This window comes from Aspergillus campestris (assembly GCF_002847485.1).
Source record: "Aspergillus campestris IBT 28561 chromosome Unknown P168scaffold_6, whole genome shotgun sequence".
NCBI lineage: Eukaryota > Fungi > Ascomycota > Eurotiomycetes > Eurotiales > Aspergillaceae > Aspergillus > Aspergillus campestris.
Genome location: NW_020194341.1, coordinates 747,922 through 766,020, shown reverse-complemented (window position 1 = coordinate 766,020; position 18,099 = coordinate 747,922). Strand labels below are relative to the sequence as shown.

Here is an 18,099-nt window from a genome sequence, read left to right as displayed (position 1 = left end):
AAAAATTAGAAAATGGAACATAAAACGGATAAAAAGGATATAAGGCAGCAAGACTAATGTAGGGGGGGATCGGTAGAGCCGAGTGGGGATTAAAGATAGTTGTAATAAAAAATAAAAAAAAAACCAATGAATCGTCAGAAACCGTAATGAGGTGAAAGTTGAAGGATGAAGGGAAGATAGCGAAGGGGTATTAATGAAAACACGATCGTATCAAAGAGTCCCTAAATAAAACAAGAAGTGAAATAAATAGGAAGGGAAAAGAAAATGGAAAAAAGAAATGAACAAAGAAGAGGAGTCAAAGCACTGGGGGATACTTCCAGAGTGTTTTCGTGACGGGATCTGGTGAGGGTAAAGTAAGGTAAAGAAATCGTGACAGAAAGGGTCCTCCCGTTTGGCATCAACGAACAACAACAACACTTGGGGGAGTCTCGTCCCTCCTCGAGGTCACGCCGCCTGTTTATATCATTGGGGCCATCTTTGGCTGGGTGCGCCAACCCATGCCTGGGTCATGTCCACCATGCCGCTTCGGGATTAGCGCCCTCCACTCCCGTAAAGGTTTTCTTTCCCATCACGTGATGATCCTCCCTGCGCCCCCAGCGGCAACGCTGCATCTCTTGCTGCTTCATCATCACTCCGGACAGCAGTAACTTCGGGGGCGTGGGAATGAGTCACGGATCAGTCATTGATTCAGTTTCGCCATCAGGTTGATCTAGCGATGTCGCACATCCTCTCCGGAGGCAACACAAGTGAACGATCAAAGAAGGCGGTTTCAATCCCTTGACGAACATGCCAAGAAATGCCAGATGGCCTCATGCTCCTCAAGGAGAATTCTTCATCCCTCCACAGAGACAATACTAGTTTCCTGTAAGTCTGCAATTAATGCTGTTGCCCGTCGATCGACCGATCTCAGTGCGTCGACGCGGTGGACAGTCGATCGAGTGCTGCCTGAGGCTATGGTTCCACCTCCAATGAAAATATGTATTATCCATTTTATACTGTATACTGTAGACAATGACCCTTGATCCACACTAGACCTGAACCATCACCAACATTCTATGTTTTGCCTGGCCTCTCATGGATCTATTGATGTAGATGAGTTGATTGACAGCTCTGTTATATGAATGTGATCTGAGACTACTGCTTTCAGCGAACTGACTGCCCATGGACCCGAGGTAGGGAAATATATTTCCCTACTTACCGGTAGTAGTATACATATATGCACTCTGCACTAAACATTTATACCCAATTATTGGACTTGATTCGAACAACCAAATCAACCTGTATCATGCCAGAGAGCTCAAGTATACCCTTTCCTTCATATTCCCCATCTCTTACTCCGTAGTTACTTTGAGTATATAAACTCCATCGGTAAAGCTACTTCATTCCTTTTTTTTTGTCGAGTATGAATCTACATGACAAACATACCGCGTTCACTACGAAGAATACAACCCATCAGACAGTAGCCTCGAATGGCTTCAGCTGTCGCGTTCATGCAGCAAGCATGGTCCATTTCTATACATCGAAGGACTCCGGAGATATAAAAAAACACAGATGATAGGAGCAACAGCAAAACGACCAACACCATCTATCCATTGCCCTTCTTAGGACTTGGCCAATAATGCCGCCGACTCTTCCTCTTTCCCGAGTAGCCCCAGGCTACGGATCTGTTCGGCCTTGGGCGCATTCTCGCGGGGGTGGGCGGCTTCGGCCTTTCGGTAGGCAGCCTGCATTTTCATCGTTCGCAAAGCCTACCACATCACATATCAGCTTTCATTCCTTCGGAAGAAAAAAAAAGGACAACACTGGAAGGTATAGCCGGGGATCGAGTCGTACCTCTTTGCGGTGGTGCAGGCACTCGTAGTAATCTTCCAAAGCGGGCATACACTTCTTCTTGCCGGATTCACCATCCCCGGCATTGACCACGTAGCAGCCGAGGGCCTCCTGCCAGAAGGTGAAGCAGCGGGAAGGACCTGGGGGAGACCGCAAGCGTTAGCTGGAGGTCAACTGGCGGACAGGAGCACCGCGGCGAAACCAAGCCACCACCGCCCATTGCGGGCTCGTGAGCGAAGGGAAACAATCAAAAGGAAAACCTACCGCCGTTAAGACCGAAACCCGAAGCCATTGTGAGTTGAGTTGGTGGGGGAGAGGGGGAAAGAGAGGGGGAAACCGGGGGGAGAGAATGACGGAGCGAGGATGCGATCAGAACTGAGGTTGTTCATCCGGCCGTTCATTCGTTGTTTCCGCCTGGTCCGAGCGCCCGCCGCCTTTGGACGGGCTGGCCTTGTCTGTCAGGCATGCACCGGTCTATTATTATTGACCACTGACGTCGGACGAACCACATCACCTTCTTTGATATCACCATCTTCAACCTTTCTCCTTTTGCTGCTCACCATGGCGCCTTTTGCGGGGCTTTCGGGTGCTCAGGTCATTCTTTTAGCTACTCACCTTTGTGTGACCGGTGACGTCTCGCGTCTTCCGCATCTCCAGGCCCAATTTCCCCTGTGGCTGCCTCTCGACCGGCTCCTGCGCATCCTCCTCACCTTTCTCCCGGAGAGCACCGACCCTCATACCTACACCCCGGTACTTGAGCAACTCGTCAGCGGCTCCTCGACTGAAGCAATCGATGGCGAGTGGGATCTCTCATCTGTTCAAGGATTGTCCGAAGACGCTGCCAGGAAACGAGTGCGGAAGCTTCGTCTACTACCGCTGAGACACCCCGACGACGACGACACCCAGGACCCCAACGACCTGTTGACCCTCTTTCTTATCCACCGTGCACACCGGATAGACGCGGAAACCGCCCTGCAACCGCTCATCCTCGACCTGCTTCTCCCGTTCTACCAGCGCTCACCGACAATTCGAACGTGGCTGATTTCCACCCTCCTCCCACTGCTGCGACTCAACTACGAATACTACCCCAGCCAGGATGAGACCTTCTCGCTGGACATCCTAGAGTCTATGGACCATGACACTGCGATCAACGTGTTCCTGTCAATGACCGGATCGGAGAAGGGCAATATGGACTTGGTTCGCAACCTGCGTGGGGTCGTGGGGGCATGGATGTACGGCCACAGCCGGCCCAAGAGGCGGAGACTGAATCCGGCGACACGGCGCAATTCGATCTCCGTGGCTCAAAGTGACGCGCAGTCTGTGACCGGCGACCGTGCTGGGTGGCACTACGTGAACGAGTGGCTGCTGTCACGGAGCTTGGTGGATCAGGACAGCGTGGTCAACGCCTTTGTCAACTGGGACGGTCCCGAGGATGTCGACCTGGGAGGCTACGACGACGAGACAGAAGAGCGACCGGCTGAAAAGATGAGAGAACTGCGAACTCGGTATGGCCAGTCTGGACTGGCAGTTGTCTACGCAAATGCGAACACGAGTGAGCCCTCCTTGGAAGGGTCTATACGGATCGTATCCCGGATCGCCCAGCTACTGAACCTGGAGAGCTCTTGCTTTGTTACCCCCGATAGCCAAACATTGCCATCAGTGGTGCTCGAGCTGGACAAGATCTCCTCAACGACGCGGGTGTCCCTGTTGCAGAACGCCTTATTACGGGAATCGAACCCATTGACTCATCCTTCGTCCTCGTCGGTCTCGTTCGTCAGCGCTTTATTGCTTTCTATGCGGATACTGCAGAGTTTTGGACACCCTATCCCATGCAGGGCGGCTGCCAATATATGCCTTCATAGTACGAAGGATGCGCAACTTCTCGAATTCCGGGGGGTGATTGCGTCGCTCGTGAAGCAAACCAAGGTCAGCCGGGATTGGCAGGAGACACGGGATCAGCTCATCTGGCTCCGAGACTGGGGGGCCGACAAACGGACGGATGGGCGTGGAGAATTCCATGGCCTTTTCTGGAGACTACCCCAGGAGGTCGTGGATGCGGAGGTCCTCAAGGCGTTGCTAGATGTCAGAGGTAAGGAGGCTCCGCTCGGATACAAAGAAACATACTAACGAGCCTAGAATACGATCTGGCCACAGCGATCTATGTACAGTCCCAATCGTCCCTCACCCCCGCCCAGGTCGAAGATGCCATCAAGGAAGCCATCTTTGCGGCATATGACAACGCGAGCAACGGGAATCGCACGCGCGGCGGCATGAAGAAAGCATACGAGATGTGAGTATTGCACCAACCGCACTTGACCAATGTCTAATACCAATCTACTCCTGCAGTCTCCAAGCGTTCCAGCCACACTTCCCCGAGTCTGTCAGCTTCAAACAGATTCGCTCTCTGATCTCCGCCACGCACGCGCTGTCCTTCTACTCCCTGACACTGCAGCACGGCGTCCCCTTCCAACCCGTCAGCATCCGCGTGCACGCAGACCCTATCTCCCTCATCGAAAAAGTGCTCGAACAAAACGCCAAGGCCTACACACAAGTAGACGACCTCCTCACCATCGGACGAGACCTAGTAGCAGCAGGCTTCGCGCCTCAAGAATCCGACCCCACAGACGACGACACCGACGAGCCCACCCCACGAGAAGACAAGATAGTAACAGTTGAACGCCGCATCATGTCCCTCGCAATCTCCTCCGCCCTCTCCTCCGACGACTTCGGCACCGCCTACTCCTACATCCTCACGCGCCTCACCCCCCAACCCTCATCTCCAGCGCACCAACCCTCACCAACCCATCCATCAAAGACGACATCTCCTGGCGAGCCGTCTACGCCGCAGGCCGCTACCGCTCCCCAACACCCACCACGCAAACCCCCCTCCAAACCCAAATCACGCAACTCTCCCAACGAATGGAACTCCTCTCCCTCTCCCTCATCCTGGTCCCCACCCCGTCCCCCTCCCCGAAATCCTCGGCGCCTGGCGCCGCTGCGACGAAGAAATGACCAGCCTCCGCGCCCTCGAATCCGAAGAAGAACACGCCTGGGACACCCGCGCAGACGCCTCCCTCCACCCCACAACCCTCCCAGGCGGCTTCGGCCCCACAGACACCGAACAAGATGCCTTCGACACCAAACAGCAGCACGCGCGCCGCGCCTCCCGCGCTCATCACAACCGCCTCCGCCACGCCGAAGACGCCCCCATGGGCCTCTTCGAAGTCGCCCGCGGCGCCGCAATGGCCCTACACAAGAACGCCTTCCCCTTACGAGGAGACGTCTCGCAGCAGCACCAGCAGCAGCAATCTTCTTCTTCTTCTTCTTCGACGTTTCACGCGCGGGCGCCCAGCGACGACGACGACAGCGATGAGCGCATGCGCAAACGCGACGTGGTCAGTAATATGGTAACGGGGGGGTTGGCGAGTGGGATTGGGTGGGTATTGGGTGCGCAGCCTGTGAATCGATGATATCATATCGTTCTTATCCTTCTGCTTTGGCTTTCTCATTTTGTGTTTTTAATACTTCTGTTTACTTTTTTTTCTTTTCTTTGTGTTCTTTTTAATGATGAGTATGATGATGGATTGGTTGATTGGTTGGTTGATATAAATATACATATTTTATTCTATTCCTATCTATTTTATTCTAGCATTATCCTTCTTATGTCTACTCTGTCTACTACTCTTCTATCCTATTATATCTATCTATCTATTTACCATCTAGAAACAAGAAGTGCGTGCAGGCCAAGACGACACAAAAATGCATTGATGGAGTTTGCTAGGCATCTACCTAACTTAACAGACCTATACTATTATGTACACTATACTTTACCATACTAGATTACTTCATAGACTGGATCAATCACATAACATATCCATTCCACCCTATACCAGACTAGATAGAGACAGCGACAGCGACAGCGACAGTAACAGCGACGAACACGTAGGCAAGCAAAGCAGACCAGACCACACCAGCATATCCCGTAATACCAGTCAGAAGTGATCCACACTAAACCATTCCCGACAAGTGACTCAAACTAGCACATACGCACACACAATTAGGATTAAAAAAATCCCAGGTGATCTTCCCTTGACGATATGCGGCCCATCCGCGACCAAGTCAAGCCAGTCAAGTTCACCGCCAAACCTCACAATATCAAAATAAAGATAGAAAGCAATTTACCAAAGATGATTCTTCGAGTACAGCAGTTGACCAGCTTTATCCTGAGACGGAGGGGCAGGATAATCTTGCGAGAGGGTGTAATGGGGTTCACCGACGAAGGTGTCGGCGCGGCCGAGTAGACGGCGCGGGAAGAGGAGCCTGGGGGCGTAGAGGGGCTTGGGGAAGGAATTGTCGAGGATCATGAGTCGGACGGTTTGAAAGTTGATATGCTCGGTGATGCGGTGGGGGTCTTTGGGGTCCGAGAAGGAGAGGATTTCCGGGTAGGTGGCGGAGAGTCTGCAGCGCGCGCAGGTGAAGGTACAGGTAGTGCAGGGGAGGGTGGATCGGCCGTGGTGGAGGGGTGCGATGTCGTCGTGAAAGCCGTACTTGTGGTTAAGGTAGCGGGGGATGGAGATATGAGGGCAGAGTTGGAGCGGGAGCTGCTCGGCGGATTCCAGGATCTTGGTGCCCGAGAGCGTGTATGTGGTGCGGAGAGTCAGGGAGCCCGGGTCGCCGGTGTCGGCGAAGGAGGCGCTGACGCTGATGTCGACGTCGACGTCGACGTCGGTGTACTGGTGGCGGCAGGTGTGGATGGGGATTTCGACGGTGCGCCGCTTGAAGAGGTAGTGTATGGATCGCGGGATCGGCGGGTCGTCTCGTCGGACTTCGCGCGATATAATCTCGACGTCTCGGACGGTGAGACGCAGGCACGGGCAGACGATGACATAGCCGTGCGAGACGACGCCCTTGCCGCAGTAGTTGTTGCTGCTCTTAACAAGACTGCCGCGGGGTCTGCGACGGCGGGGGGGATCGTGCTTTCCGTTACGGTGGAAGAATTCGGGTTTTTCGTGATGGTGGAAGGGCTCGTGGTATTTGCCCCAGTGGAAGAGCGCAGGAAAAGCTCGCGGGTGGTGGAGCATAAGACAGTCAAAGCAGCAGCGCCAGCGCGGGTGGTCGTTGCCCATGCCCTCGTGCAGGAGCGACATGAATTGGGCGCGCTCGCTGGTGAAGTAGCCGACGCTGTCAGTCAGGTAGGGGTTGAGGTTGGTCTCATTGAGGCGGATGGTGTGCGAGCGGCGGAGGGCCCGCGAATAGTCGATGGCCGTGAGGAAGCCTTTGCAGGTGAGAGCCAGGCAGAGGCGCGACGCTATCGGCAGCCATTTGGCAATTTCGTACACGATGTCCTGCGGGACCCGATTGAGAGGGAAGGGTGCAGATGCTTCTTCCTGCCGTTCTTCCTGCTGCTGATCCTGCTGCTGATCCTGCTGTTTATCCTGCTGTTTATCCTGCCCAGTCCCCTGCTGTCTCTGCCGTCTGCGAGACGGAGAGAAAGCGTGGACAAGGTGGTCAAGACGGGCCATGGCGAATCTGTATCCGGCGTTTGGATAGTTTCCAGTTCGCATGTTGTATGAAGAGGTAGACAAGCATCTCGCTCGAGCTGGCGGCCCCTCACATCACGTCTAGCGGCGGTCATTGTGACATCAAAGCGTGAACTCAACCGGAACTCTGGAATGCGCCGGGAGGTGAAGAAATAAAGTTATGTTAGGATATGATAGACGAGAGGCAAAGAACGAAGGAGTGGGCTGGAAATGACGGAAAGTCAAAAGATGGACTAGAGAGGAAATGATGCCTGACCGGGCCGAATCTGATCAATCGGCTTATCACGTCTTACCAAGTCCAAGCCACTGGTCAGAGACGATGATGCGTCCTGTTCTGCCACCCAAGTCAGTCATATAATTACAGTGATCAAAGTCTGAGCCATTTTCTGTATTGAGAGTTAATTGACCAGTGTCATGTACAGAAGAATCGCTAGTCATCTCGGCGAAAGCCGATCGACAAGCCTATACAGTATGTATCTCTGCACGGGTCCCAGGTACCCCATATCCATGTTCCTCCGGGGCTGTTGACACAAAAGATCACAAGATAGAGAACAGAAAAAAAAAATAGAGAGAAAAAAAAAAAACAAGAATCCGCTGGCATGCCGGACTGACGAAACAAGAACAAAACCGAGATGCTTGTGCGATCGATGGGAAATGCAAGGTGGCCGAGACACACGATTCAGAGAAAGACGGGATTCAAAACCACTCCCAACTCCAGGGGGTCCGACAAGGAGAGACGTTGCCATGATCGAAATGAGTGTCGTAAAGAAGTCACGTTCATATGCTTTTTGACATCCTGGTCAACAAGGGCCAGCCACTTGTAAGCATTAAGGAGAGACCGTAAATATGCAAGGCATTAGGGGTGACGGTGGTGGTAAAAAGAGAAGAGAAAGAGACAAGGAGAAAGAACAAGACGCCAAAAAGCATGGGGGAGTTTATTCGTTCCACCCCCACACCTGCCGCACGAAGTTGGCCATGTTGACTTTCTTGTTCTTCATGTCCAACACCCAGGGATGTTCCAGCATCCGCCAGGGGGTCGCCCTCCGTGGAGGCTCTTTCTCGAGACTAGAACAAGTTAGTTAGAGTGGGGTACAGGGCGTTTTGGGAATATCTGACATACCAGCATTCAATAAAGTACTTGAAATTACTGGACCAACGGATCCCATGGTCTTCTTCGTCTTTCAGCTTCGGAATCGGTTGTCGCACGATATAGGTCAGCAGGTCGATCAGACCGGCACGCGGTTGCATTTCGGTCCCGTCGGCCGGGAAGGGGAAGCGATGTTGAGCGACCTCTAGCAGGGTCACGCCGAGGGACCAGACGTCGGAGGTGATGGTGTACGATTGCCCGGTGATCCGTTCCGGGGCCATGTAGTAGGACGTGCCGATAAACGTGTTGGCGTCGCCTTTGGTGCCGAACTCGCCACTGACACCGAAGTCGCACAATTTCACCTGGCCATCGCGACACAGGAGGATGTTCGACGGTTTGATATCTGTCGGGGGTTAGTGGGACACGAGCGAGTGGGACTCGAGCTGACCAGAAAAAAACCTACCTCGATGGATGATCTTCCGGCTGTGGAGATACGTCAACCCGTTCAACACGCCCTCCGCAACCTTGCCCAACACCTTCTCGCCTGTCCGACCGCCGAGCTTCTTGACCTCCTTGTAGATACTGTCCAGACTACCACCTTCGCAGAATTCCATCGCAATCGAGATGGTCCCCGTCGACTTGTCCATGAACGCTCCGTAGTACTTGCAGATGTGATCCGAGGCACAGTCCTTGTTAAAGTTCAGTTCCCGAACGATCTGCTTCTTCACATCCGGATTGGGGTCGGTCGTGATGATCTAGATGGGCTATTAGTACAAATCACGGGGGGAAAGTGTTTAAAAGAGTCCTCACCTTCAAAGCAAACACGGTCTTCCCATCCTTCAACTTGCATCGGGTGACGGCACCACCGGCGCCTTCGCCCAAGCTACCCAACTCCACGATCTTCTTCTGCTCGCTGGCAGCCAGCCAGCCTTCGTCGTCCAGGTCATCCGGATCCAGGGGCCTGCCCTTCTCCAAGCTCAACTTGTCCAGATCAGGGATCAGCGCGGTGACGCTATTCTCCCGCTCCATCGGGGCGGTGGCCTCGCGATCCGAGTAGACGGAACTGATGGCGGACGACGGATCGGGGGTGCTGCCGCGGGGTTGTCGGAGACCCATGGCGAACGACAGGGCGGAGTAGTTGGAGGACGAGGCCGAGGCGGGGCCACTGCCCGATCGCGATTGACCATTGGGTTCGTTCAACCCCGAGGTGGCGAGGGAGAGCGGGGGCGGGCGACCGTTGGCGACCTGGGAGACGTCCTTACTGCTCCCCATGGGCGTCGCGAGTCGGAGCTGCGGCGGCGCTGGACGGGCGTTCACGGGGCGCTGCAGCTGGGGAGGACCGTCGGGGACGGGAGGGGCCACGGGGACGCCATTGCTGGGGACGGGACGAGCGTTGGGGGAGGGAGGGATGCCCAGGGTGAGTTTGGGGGCACGAGGGCTGCCATTGTGCGAGCGATTGCCCGGAACGGGAGGCTTGAGGAGGGGAACGGCGGGTGAGGATGACATGGCGAGATTGTTTTGCCTCTCACCCGGCAAAAACAACTCGTTGGGGTCAGCCAAAGTAGCCAGATCGGCGGTCTTTGAGGAAGACACTTTGAAAAGAGGGGGGAAAGAAAAGGAGGCGGGTTTTTATAACGAAACAAAGAAAGTCAAGAAAAAGCAAAAGAACGATCAAAACAGGAAAGAAGAAAAAGAAAAGAAAGAGGAGGCGTCGGAGGCAGAAAGAGGGATCAGAAATGGGTGAACAAAGAGAGAAGAGCGAGAGTGTGTGAGGAGAGAGAGAGAAAGTCAGTCAGTCCGTGGGGCTGCAGCAACACGCGGCCAAGGTTGGATGAGAGGGGTCGAGAAATGGATGGCAGTCCAGAACCGATCAGACCGGAAGCATCGTAGTTGGGATCGAAGCCAGAAGCATGCTAATCAAATAGATCGAATCAAAGCAGATGGATATCAAATAACAATCCGTATCAACCAGACAATCAGTCAGTTCAGATAAAGCGAATGTAGATGGAGGAGAGAAGGGGAGCCTGAGGTGTTGAGAGGAAGAAAGAAGAGAAGAAGTGGAGTGCCTGAGGGTGACTTCAATTGGTTCAGAAACAATCAGTTGAACTGGTACTTTGTCACTGACCACCCAGGTACCTTCTGTGGTTGATAATCTGTTGATAATATGGTTGATGAAAGAGAGAGAACCTCAACATAGATCGATCAGCATTGTCATCATCATCCCATCCCGGAGCATGCGACCGATTAATTTCAGCCCAAGTCGGATATGATGCTGATGGAGCCGAGACGGTGGATCCGCTGTGTTTCAAAAGGCTGACGGAGATGTCCCAGACTGGATGAGGCGCAGCAATATTGATTGTGGATGGATGTGCACGTCACTTTGGGTGCGCCATTCTTCTGCTTTTTTTCGATCCACGGTGTTAACGTCCTTGAGCTCGAGTACCCAAGATACCCAGGTACTTTGTAGCAGAGAGATCAGGAGATGGACTCGATGGAGTGTGGTCGGCGGAATGAGGAGATGTGATGGATGCCTGGGTTCACAGGCACCCACACCATCAGGCATCCACATAACCTTTCGAGTTTCCGACTGAAACAGCCCAACTGACTACTTGGGTATCATCATATCCTACCGTTCTGCGTTGGACTTTTGAGAGTTTCAGATCATGATCCCATCAAGGAACCTATGGAGAGTTACCTAGTATCTACAAACTCTGGACTGACTACACTTGGCTTCTGACCGGTGTGGCTGTTCACCACCTATTAAGTTTGAACCCACCACCGACCAGTCTCGCACCATGGTTAAGGGCGGCTATATTCCCCATCAGCCACACTTCACTTCACTTTCAACCACTCAGATCTTCCCGTCACACGGATCACCGAACTGAAGAAAAAATATAATAAAAGGAAGAAAGGAAAAAAAAAAAAAAAAAAAAAAACCAATGCAGGGCACCGAAAAAAAGATTAGTCTTAATCCTGGTCGCGCCCGAAGGGGGAACCCCCCCGACGTTAGTAGTCTCCGAGCAAGCAGGCCCCGACGCGTCAGCCAGCAAAAAATGATGAAACCCAAGCACGTTAGGCTTCGACGTTTGCTCTACATCTGAAGGAGGGAAGACTTGTACTGGATTTGGGCGTCAAGTCCGGACGCTTTGACCGCAGCGAGGCCAATGACAAGTCAGGATGACACGTGCGGACTTCAGCCCTGTGGTGATGAAGCGGCAGCAGCGGCTTTAGTCGCAGCCATTGACATCATCCGGCGGCTGTATCTTCGGATCTTGGTTGAGGTGAGGGTATTGTTTGGAAAAGGGAGACCTTTGAAGGCCACTAAGAAAAGCAAAGGAAATCAAAAGAGGGAAGAAAACACAAGTGACATCGGAGGAATCAAAGTGCGGTTGACCCACTGGGAAAAAACAAGAAAGATAAAAGAAAGACTCGGGGGGAAAAAAGCAGCCACACTGCACACTGCACAGCCATCCTTGACTTTTCTTGTCCGAGCCGGCTATCAACGTTCGATGAAAATTGTGCAGCCCGAATCCAATAGATGGATACCCGTGGGACGCATCTCTAAAGAAAGAAACGGGGTCCATAAGGAGGAATGAAATAGAATGCCAAGCGGGCACCACTCGCACTCCATCCCAGGCTCCAGCGATGAAGACAAGAAGAAAAGCCCGTCATTATTAATGAGGACCTGTTACGTGATTGACCGTAGTCGGTAACTCTCCCGAGGGTTGACTTATCAGCATCGCTGCTCCAGAGATTGAAGGACGGAACATGTGGTAATCTTCATCCTAATGCTGGGAGCGTCCTAAATAGATAGTATAACTATCAGACGTGTAGTGTAAACGTCCCCCGTAGTCCACACCATACTCCATAGTCCAACTGGCAGGTAACTCTTATCATGAATAAGGAGATATTCCTCGGTACCGGACGGCGGCCGATCCTCGGTTGCAGCCCATCGCAACCAGACTTGTGCCCCCACTAGATCATCCTCGATCATCCCGGTTCCTGCATTAATAGGAAAGGTAGGCGGCCCCAGGCGACGCTCCTGGCGACGCCCCAGTTACTGTTAGGCTGTCAATTCGTGACCGGTGACCGGCAGTCGCAGTGTCTGAGACTAGAGGAAGAGATGCTCACGACACACAATAGAACAACTAGCACCCAGGTAAACAGGTAGACTACCAAGGTATCCGTAGTATGAACCAAAAGGACGGTCGTAAGAACAACGCAGCCATGGTTCCCAAACCTGGAAACGGCCGAGCAGCGCACATCACAATTGCTGCACTGCAGGGCTACTGGAGAAGGGGGGGGAGGGGGAAGACGAGCGAACTTCTTTTCTTCCCCTGTTGATCGGTGGAGACTCGCACATGTAGGCATTGGGAAATCCAGTTTTCCCCTCTCTTTCTTGCCACTCTTCTGTCGTATCGAGTGTGCTGTACGAGGATTGAGTAATATCATTGAGTTGTTCCTATCGACCGCTGTTCTTAACTTCCCAGTTATCTAAAGACAAAGTTTAACAACAAGATAAGTATGCTATTTTTGTCCCCAGATAAACTATCAACTACCCCAAACTATACGTTTCTAAAATCAGGGTCAAAAAACAAGGATAAAAATTAAGAAAAGTCTTGGGTCAACCCCTGAACGTGCTCCCCCCGCCACCCCTTTTCGTATACCTCGACTCTTTCGGCTTCCCCTACGCACGGAAGACTGGAAGACCGACCGAAGAAATCACTTGAACTAGCCGGATTCTTACAGAATCTGGAGAAAACGAGCCGGTCTAGACGTGTAGTCGGTGGATGTTGAGTGTCCACTGCGGTTCACCGCTATCTATTCTATTATCATTGTTGGATGTAGCCACTAGCTGCCTTGTAGGTGCGACGGTGTATGTGCACTGATATCCAGACGCGGCACATGGCTTCTTCAATAGTCTGTCGATTGTCGCGACTAGACGGTGGAAGCCTGTCAAACGACGTGCATAGTCACACTACTCCTGAGTTCCAACCCTGAATATTCAAGATAATCGAGCGATCTCCAAATCCCTTTTACAGCTTCCAACATCTAAACCCAAGCCTAGGCTCAATCCAACACCCGTGCGTTGAGAACCCATATCCAGCCCCCAACAGTAAACCCACTACCAAACCTCAACGCAACAGTCACTACTTACAAGTTACTACTAGTCAGTCAGTAAGTCAATCAATCAATCAGCCAAAGTAACACAGCGGCCCAAAAAGTACCCGCACCTTACCAGCGCCACTCCCTAAAAGCATAAAATAAACGAATAAAAAAAAGAAAAAAAAAACCCATAGACTACTCCGTATGCAAGCCAACCGACGCCTCACCCCCTGATTCTTAATCCCACGACCCCAGAACAACTACTCCGTAGACGGTGATAGAACCAAACAGGGATAAGCTTTAGCTTTGGAAGTGTGGCGCAAGTCAAGCGACACACCACGCCTATTCCCCCCTCGACGGGCGTCTAGACTCTAGACCCCCGTTGTCTATCAGGGATGATGGATACGTTGGCGTAAGGCTCGGAGATGAGAAGCTGCCGCTGCGTCCGTGCGTGCGCTACGCGGCGCTGCAGGGCGCATTCTCGCCTGGATGTCTTGTTTAACTTACTCTGTAGGTCTCGGGGAGGATGTCTGGATAGGGTAAGATCGTGGGATGCATGTTGGTATTCAGTTTAGTTCATGGTGCGTGACGTGGAAGGGTTGAATATGTAGTCTGTGTATTTTGATGTCTGATACTATGGATGGACTACGGGGAGCAATAGTGGTTAGCCGAGTATACGGTCGGAGTCATCCGCAGTGAGGGATCTAATTGTAAGTGGAAATACATCCTGGTTGCCTGGTTCGACCAGTCCATTGGTCGCTCAGGATTATACCCAGAAATAGGGCTTGATTTAGATGAGTACGGAGAGTCAGATTGGATAGTAATCCGGAGGACTGGTCGAGTAAGGATTAGGTTCATTCGCCACAGACAAAGCCAGGGAACAATCCCACCTAACAATGGCCAAGATTATAGAACAAAAATAACATAAAATAAAATAAAATCACATAATAAAAAAAGAAAGACACCAACAAGAATGGAAAGTCAAGGAAAGTCAAGAAGGGGAGAAAAGGAAAAGAGGATAAAAATGGCAGCAGGAAACAGGGGGAAGTGGATATTGACCCACCGGGATTTCAATCATTCGTCTAGAAGCGACAGACAAAGACCCACGGCGGGATGAGTCCAGGTGCATGAGTGGCTCATGGCGTCAGGAACGGATCCTGCTGGTCCATCCACTATACTGTTATTGGCTGTGTAATGGACCTGAAACGAAGTCTAACTGGGGAGGGGTGGTTCAACGTCTGGTGGCTTGGCCGTTCCCCTGAATACTATGAACTTGTTCTTACCAGGGTATTATCCGTCCAATGAGTGGGGGAATTACCTGCAGGGGAATATATGCAGTCTCTGATTCAATATCAAAGGGTGAGATGAGGGTGATACATGAAAAAAAGGTGGTACAGATCACCCTGGAATGATGGGATCATCCCCATGAGGAGACTGAAGGAGACTGGAGAAGACTATTGTCCCCCCAGTCTAGCAGTCCATGACAGCACATCAAGTTCCAAGGAGTTGAGCAGACTGAAAAGAGCAAAGGACCGACAGATCAACACCAGCTCACTTCGCATGCGCCAGACTAACCCCGACACTAGTGAGTTAGTGATCGCGTAGTTGATCCTGCCCACGTCCCCCTCCACCAATGATAATCCCATCGATCCATCCGACGGATCCCACGAGGTCAACCGAGTCCGACGACTCACCGCATCCCTCTCCATCATTTGATCGGGGAATGGATGATTGACTTTGAGTCTAGTTGACTAGTTGTACTGGGAAGGTCTCCATCTATGGACTCCCCTTTTTCTTCTTTTCCCTGTTGTTTTTGAATTATATTATTATAATTTTTTAATCCTTTTTTTACTGTACTATAATTATAATTATAATAATTATAATAATAATAATAAAAAACACCCTGAGACGATCTCTCCAGGGTAATCTCCCAGGCCATACAAAGGTGTCCAGTTCCCCCGTCTGCCTCCATCTTTTCTTTCTATCCGTTCTTTCTTCCCAAGCCCCAAACTTTTTACTGCTTGAAGCATTTACGCGTTTGACTTCGGTCTGTCACTCTTTTTATACCCCAACTACCACCACTCTCTTTTTAATTCAAACCCCCACCTTAAACCTACCTTGACGGTTTTATTTTTTTGCAACCCGCAAATCAAACACAAAAATCACATTCAAAATGCGTTTCACTGCCGCCACTGTTGCCCTCTTCGCCGGCCTTGCCGCTGCCCTCCCCAACGGAGACGTCGAGACCGTCTACCAGACCGAGGATGTGACCATCACCTCGTGCGGTCCTACCGTCACCGACTGCCCCGGTAACCAGACCCCCACCTCCACCCCCGAGGGTGCTGGTGCCGTCACCCCCAGCAACCCTCCCCCGGTGGCCACCACCTCCACCGAGGCCTCCGAGGTTGCCAGCAGCACCGGCGTCCCCAGCAGCAGCGAGGCCGTGCCCCCGGTTGCCCCCACCAGCGCTCCCGCTCCCCCCAGCGCCCCGGCTCCTTCCCTGTCCACCTCGTGGCAGAAGTTCACCACCTGCGTGCCCCAGGTCAGCTCCAAGCCGGTTGTCGTTACCGTTTCGGCTCCCGCTCCCACCAAGCCCGCTGGCAACAAGCCCTCCGTCCCCGTTGTCCCCACCGGCGTTGCTTCTTCCTCTGCGGGTGCTATCCCCAGCGGCAGCGTGACGTGAGTATTCCACCTCCCATCTACTCTCATAACCATCCAAAACTAATAAATATTCCAGTCCCTCCACCTCCGCCCCTGGCTCCCTCTTCACCGGCGCTGCCAACACCGTCAGCGGCTCTTTCGGCCTTGCTGGCGCCGCCGCCGCCGCCGCCTTCTTCCTGGCTTAGATTCCCTTCTTGTCTATAGTGTAACCCCGGGATCCCTCTCAGTTTGAGTCTGGGCCTTGAACCTCGCTATATACCCCGGCGGGGAGAACATGTCCAGGACCAAGTGAATGTGGAGTTGTGTTTATAGGGAGAGATGTGGATAGGAGAGCGGACGAGGGGGGTATGTTATTTAGCTTTCGTCTTTTTTTTTTGTGTTGTTGTGAACCTTGTGGTTTGGAGGAAAGTATAATCCGATTCTTTGCCTGATATCTTTTTTTTTTTATTATCTCTTACTTTACTTTTTTTTCTGCCTTTCTTGATCTTTGGAAATGTCTGATTCTTCGGACTGCTTCGGAGGAGTTTGTGAGAAGCATGCTCGAGCAAGCCTGGCTGGTTGGATACGATTTAATGTAAACCATGAACGCTTTCACAATCTTCCTGTAGGGGCAATTTCCAATTATCTTTTTATTCTTTTCTAACATATACCTTTTATTTGTATGGTTTTATCTTTTCTGGTCTGTATATTTAATTCTATGTTATCGAATATATGAAGTAGTTTACATTATTTTCTTATAGAAAGTACGTGGTACACAGTCTCAGGTAGAAACAGATGCGTGGACTCGTCAGCTGCGAAGGCAAGGGGCGAGGCAAGGCTGCGAGGAGCGCAGCACAGCAGAGCAGCCTCGTCTCACTCTATCCATTGTCTCCCCCTGAATATCCCTCCCTTAACCAATTAGGGTAAGATTCTCGGACACTCGGACAGTCATTACCCGAGCCGGCTACCTTAATGCTGGTATTCCACGAACTGTTAATGTAACAGAATAGTCAGTGTTCAGTTATGTAATCTAGAATGATCAAAACACCATTTAATGTGTGCATTGTGTGCTCAGTTCTCTGATAAAATAAAATGGGACGTCGTTATCTACCAGACTAAGAGGCGGTCTTGAATAGAGTAGTAAGTGACATATGTTATTTCCACATTCACCGCCAGAGTGATCCTGTTGCAGGGTTAATATATTCCTGCTTACTTACTTCTGAGGTGGCCTGCTAGTTAGCTAGTGGGGTCAGACCGCCAGACACCCCATTCATTCGAATGTGGGTTTGGGCTGGGCAGGAAGATTTGAAAGTGATGGTGACATTGCCGTACCCTGCTTAGGTTACCTACCACTCCCGCCTGGCAGGGTGCCTTGCCAGGTGGAGATTAGCCGCAGTGCCCTGGATGGAGGCCGTTCATATTTACCTCTCTAGGTAAATGTAGTCAAATCCAATGCCCTCCCTGCTTTCAACCTTCAGCTTAATTACTACCCAAGCAGGCAAATGGATCAGAACCCCGCCGGCCGCAGTGACTGTCTGGGGATCAGATCACTTGATAGGAACCACTTGACAGGTAGTGCGATCTGCGGAAAATGGGCAGCTATTACCATTTTAGGGAATTACTGTGATCTGCCTGTAAACCTTAGCTGAGCTGTCTATCGCACAGAGCCTACCCTACCCTAATGTCTTGTGATGCGACTAGTCAAGTGATGGTGTTTGAAGGCTTGTTTCATGTTATGGCTTGTTTATTTAGTTTATCTTTTGGGGCTACACGTGTGCACGGAGGTATTTTCGTTTTTCTGAGGAGGACTGTGCCAGACTGAGAAGAGCAGGCTGGATGGATGGATCCTGATCCTTTGCAGGAGGGGGTGCCTTTGGTAGCGAGGCTCAGTTGGCT

General features: G+C 51.8%; 6 protein-coding genes across 6 annotated transcripts; 2 read left to right on the top strand and 4 right to left on the bottom strand.

Annotated features, from left to right (window-relative positions):
- Nucleotides 1-1,441: 1,441 nt before the first annotated feature.
- On the bottom strand, nt 1,442-2,185 carry P168DRAFT_290319 (uncharacterized protein). The gene is made up of 3 exons (XM_024837182.1): nt 2,095-2,185; nt 1,834-1,970; nt 1,442-1,748 (listed from the first exon to the last, which is right to left on the bottom strand). Exons 1-3 carry the CDS (start codon nt 2,120-2,122, stop codon nt 1,602-1,604), a joined length of 312 nt encoding a protein of 103 aa, XP_024692826.1. The 5' UTR covers nt 2,123-2,185; the 3' UTR covers nt 1,442-1,601.
- Nucleotides 2,186-2,358: 173 nt separating this feature from the next.
- Nucleotides 2,359-5,459, top strand: P168DRAFT_290318 (secretory pathway Sec39 family protein). The gene is made up of 5 exons (XM_024837181.1): nt 2,359-3,919; nt 3,967-4,120; nt 4,177-4,518; nt 4,614-4,790; nt 4,847-5,459. The coding sequence occupies exons 1-5, from the start codon at nt 2,392-2,394 to the stop codon at nt 5,298-5,300; spliced, it is 2,655 nt and encodes an 884-aa protein (XP_024692825.1). The 5' UTR covers nt 2,359-2,391; the 3' UTR covers nt 5,301-5,459.
- A 461-nt stretch (nt 5,460-5,920) lies between these two features.
- On the bottom strand, nt 5,921-7,599 carry P168DRAFT_154392 (uncharacterized protein). Its single transcript, XM_024832815.1, has one exon. It carries the CDS (start codon nt 7,392-7,394, stop codon nt 6,009-6,011), a length of 1,386 nt encoding a protein of 461 aa, XP_024692824.1. The 5' UTR covers nt 7,395-7,599; the 3' UTR covers nt 5,921-6,008.
- A 706-nt stretch (nt 7,600-8,305) lies between these two features.
- On the bottom strand, nt 8,306-9,963 carry P168DRAFT_236920 (uncharacterized protein; the record flags this gene model as incomplete). The annotated part of the gene is made up of 4 exons (XM_024833541.1): nt 8,306-8,435; nt 8,491-8,860; nt 8,921-9,212; nt 9,268-9,963. 4 exons carry the CDS (start codon nt 9,961-9,963, stop codon nt 8,306-8,308), a joined length of 1,488 nt encoding a protein of 495 aa, XP_024692823.1.
- A 2,449-nt stretch (nt 9,964-12,412) lies between these two features.
- P168DRAFT_154378 (uncharacterized protein) lies at nt 12,413-12,893 on the bottom strand. The gene has a single exon (XM_024832814.1). It carries the CDS (start codon nt 12,826-12,828, stop codon nt 12,529-12,531), a length of 300 nt encoding a protein of 99 aa, XP_024692822.1. The 5' UTR covers nt 12,829-12,893; the 3' UTR covers nt 12,413-12,528.
- A 2,843-nt stretch (nt 12,894-15,736) lies between these two features.
- On the top strand, nt 15,737-16,409 carry P168DRAFT_281872 (GPI anchored serine-rich protein; the record flags this gene model as incomplete). The annotated part of the gene is made up of 2 exons (XM_024835956.1): nt 15,737-16,242; nt 16,301-16,409. The coding sequence occupies 2 exons, from the start codon at nt 15,737-15,739 to the stop codon at nt 16,407-16,409; spliced, it is 615 nt and encodes a 204-aa protein (XP_024692821.1).
- Nucleotides 16,410-18,099: the final 1,690 nt, after the last annotated feature.

What these genes read in the sequence shown, in the direction of transcription:
- P168DRAFT_154392 (XM_024832815.1), bottom strand. Translation starts at nt 7,394, where the DNA reads ATGCGAACTGGAAACTATCCAAACGCCGGATACAGATTCGCCATGGCC.
- P168DRAFT_290318 (XM_024837181.1), top strand. Translation starts at nt 2,392, where the DNA reads ATGGCGCCTTTTGCGGGGCTTTCGGGTGCTCAGGTCATTCTTTTAGCT. An exon ending in GGCGTTGCTAGATGTCAGAG is followed by an intron (nt 3,920 to 3,966) that starts GTAAGGAGGCTC and finishes TAACGAGCCTAG; the next exon opens with AATACGATCTGGCCACAGCG. An exon ending in ACAGTTGAACGCCGCATCAT is followed by an intron (nt 4,519 to 4,613) that starts GTCCCTCGCAAT and finishes CCTCATCTCCAG; the next exon opens with CGCACCAACCCTCACCAACC.
- P168DRAFT_290319 (XM_024837182.1), bottom strand. Translation starts at nt 2,122, where the DNA reads ATGGCTTCGGGTTTCGGTCTTAACGGCG. An exon ending in GGGTTTCGGTCTTAACGGCG is followed by an intron (nt 1,971 to 2,094) that starts GTAGGTTTTCCT and finishes GGTCTCCCCCAG; the next exon opens with GTCCTTCCCGCTGCTTCACC. An exon ending in GCCTGCACCACCGCAAAGAG is followed by an intron (nt 1,749 to 1,833) that starts GTACGACTCGAT and finishes GTGATGTGGTAG; the next exon opens with GCTTTGCGAACGATGAAAAT.
- P168DRAFT_154378 (XM_024832814.1), bottom strand. Translation starts at nt 12,828, where the DNA reads ATGCCTACATGTGCGAGTCTCCACCGATCAACAGGGGAAGAAAAGAAG.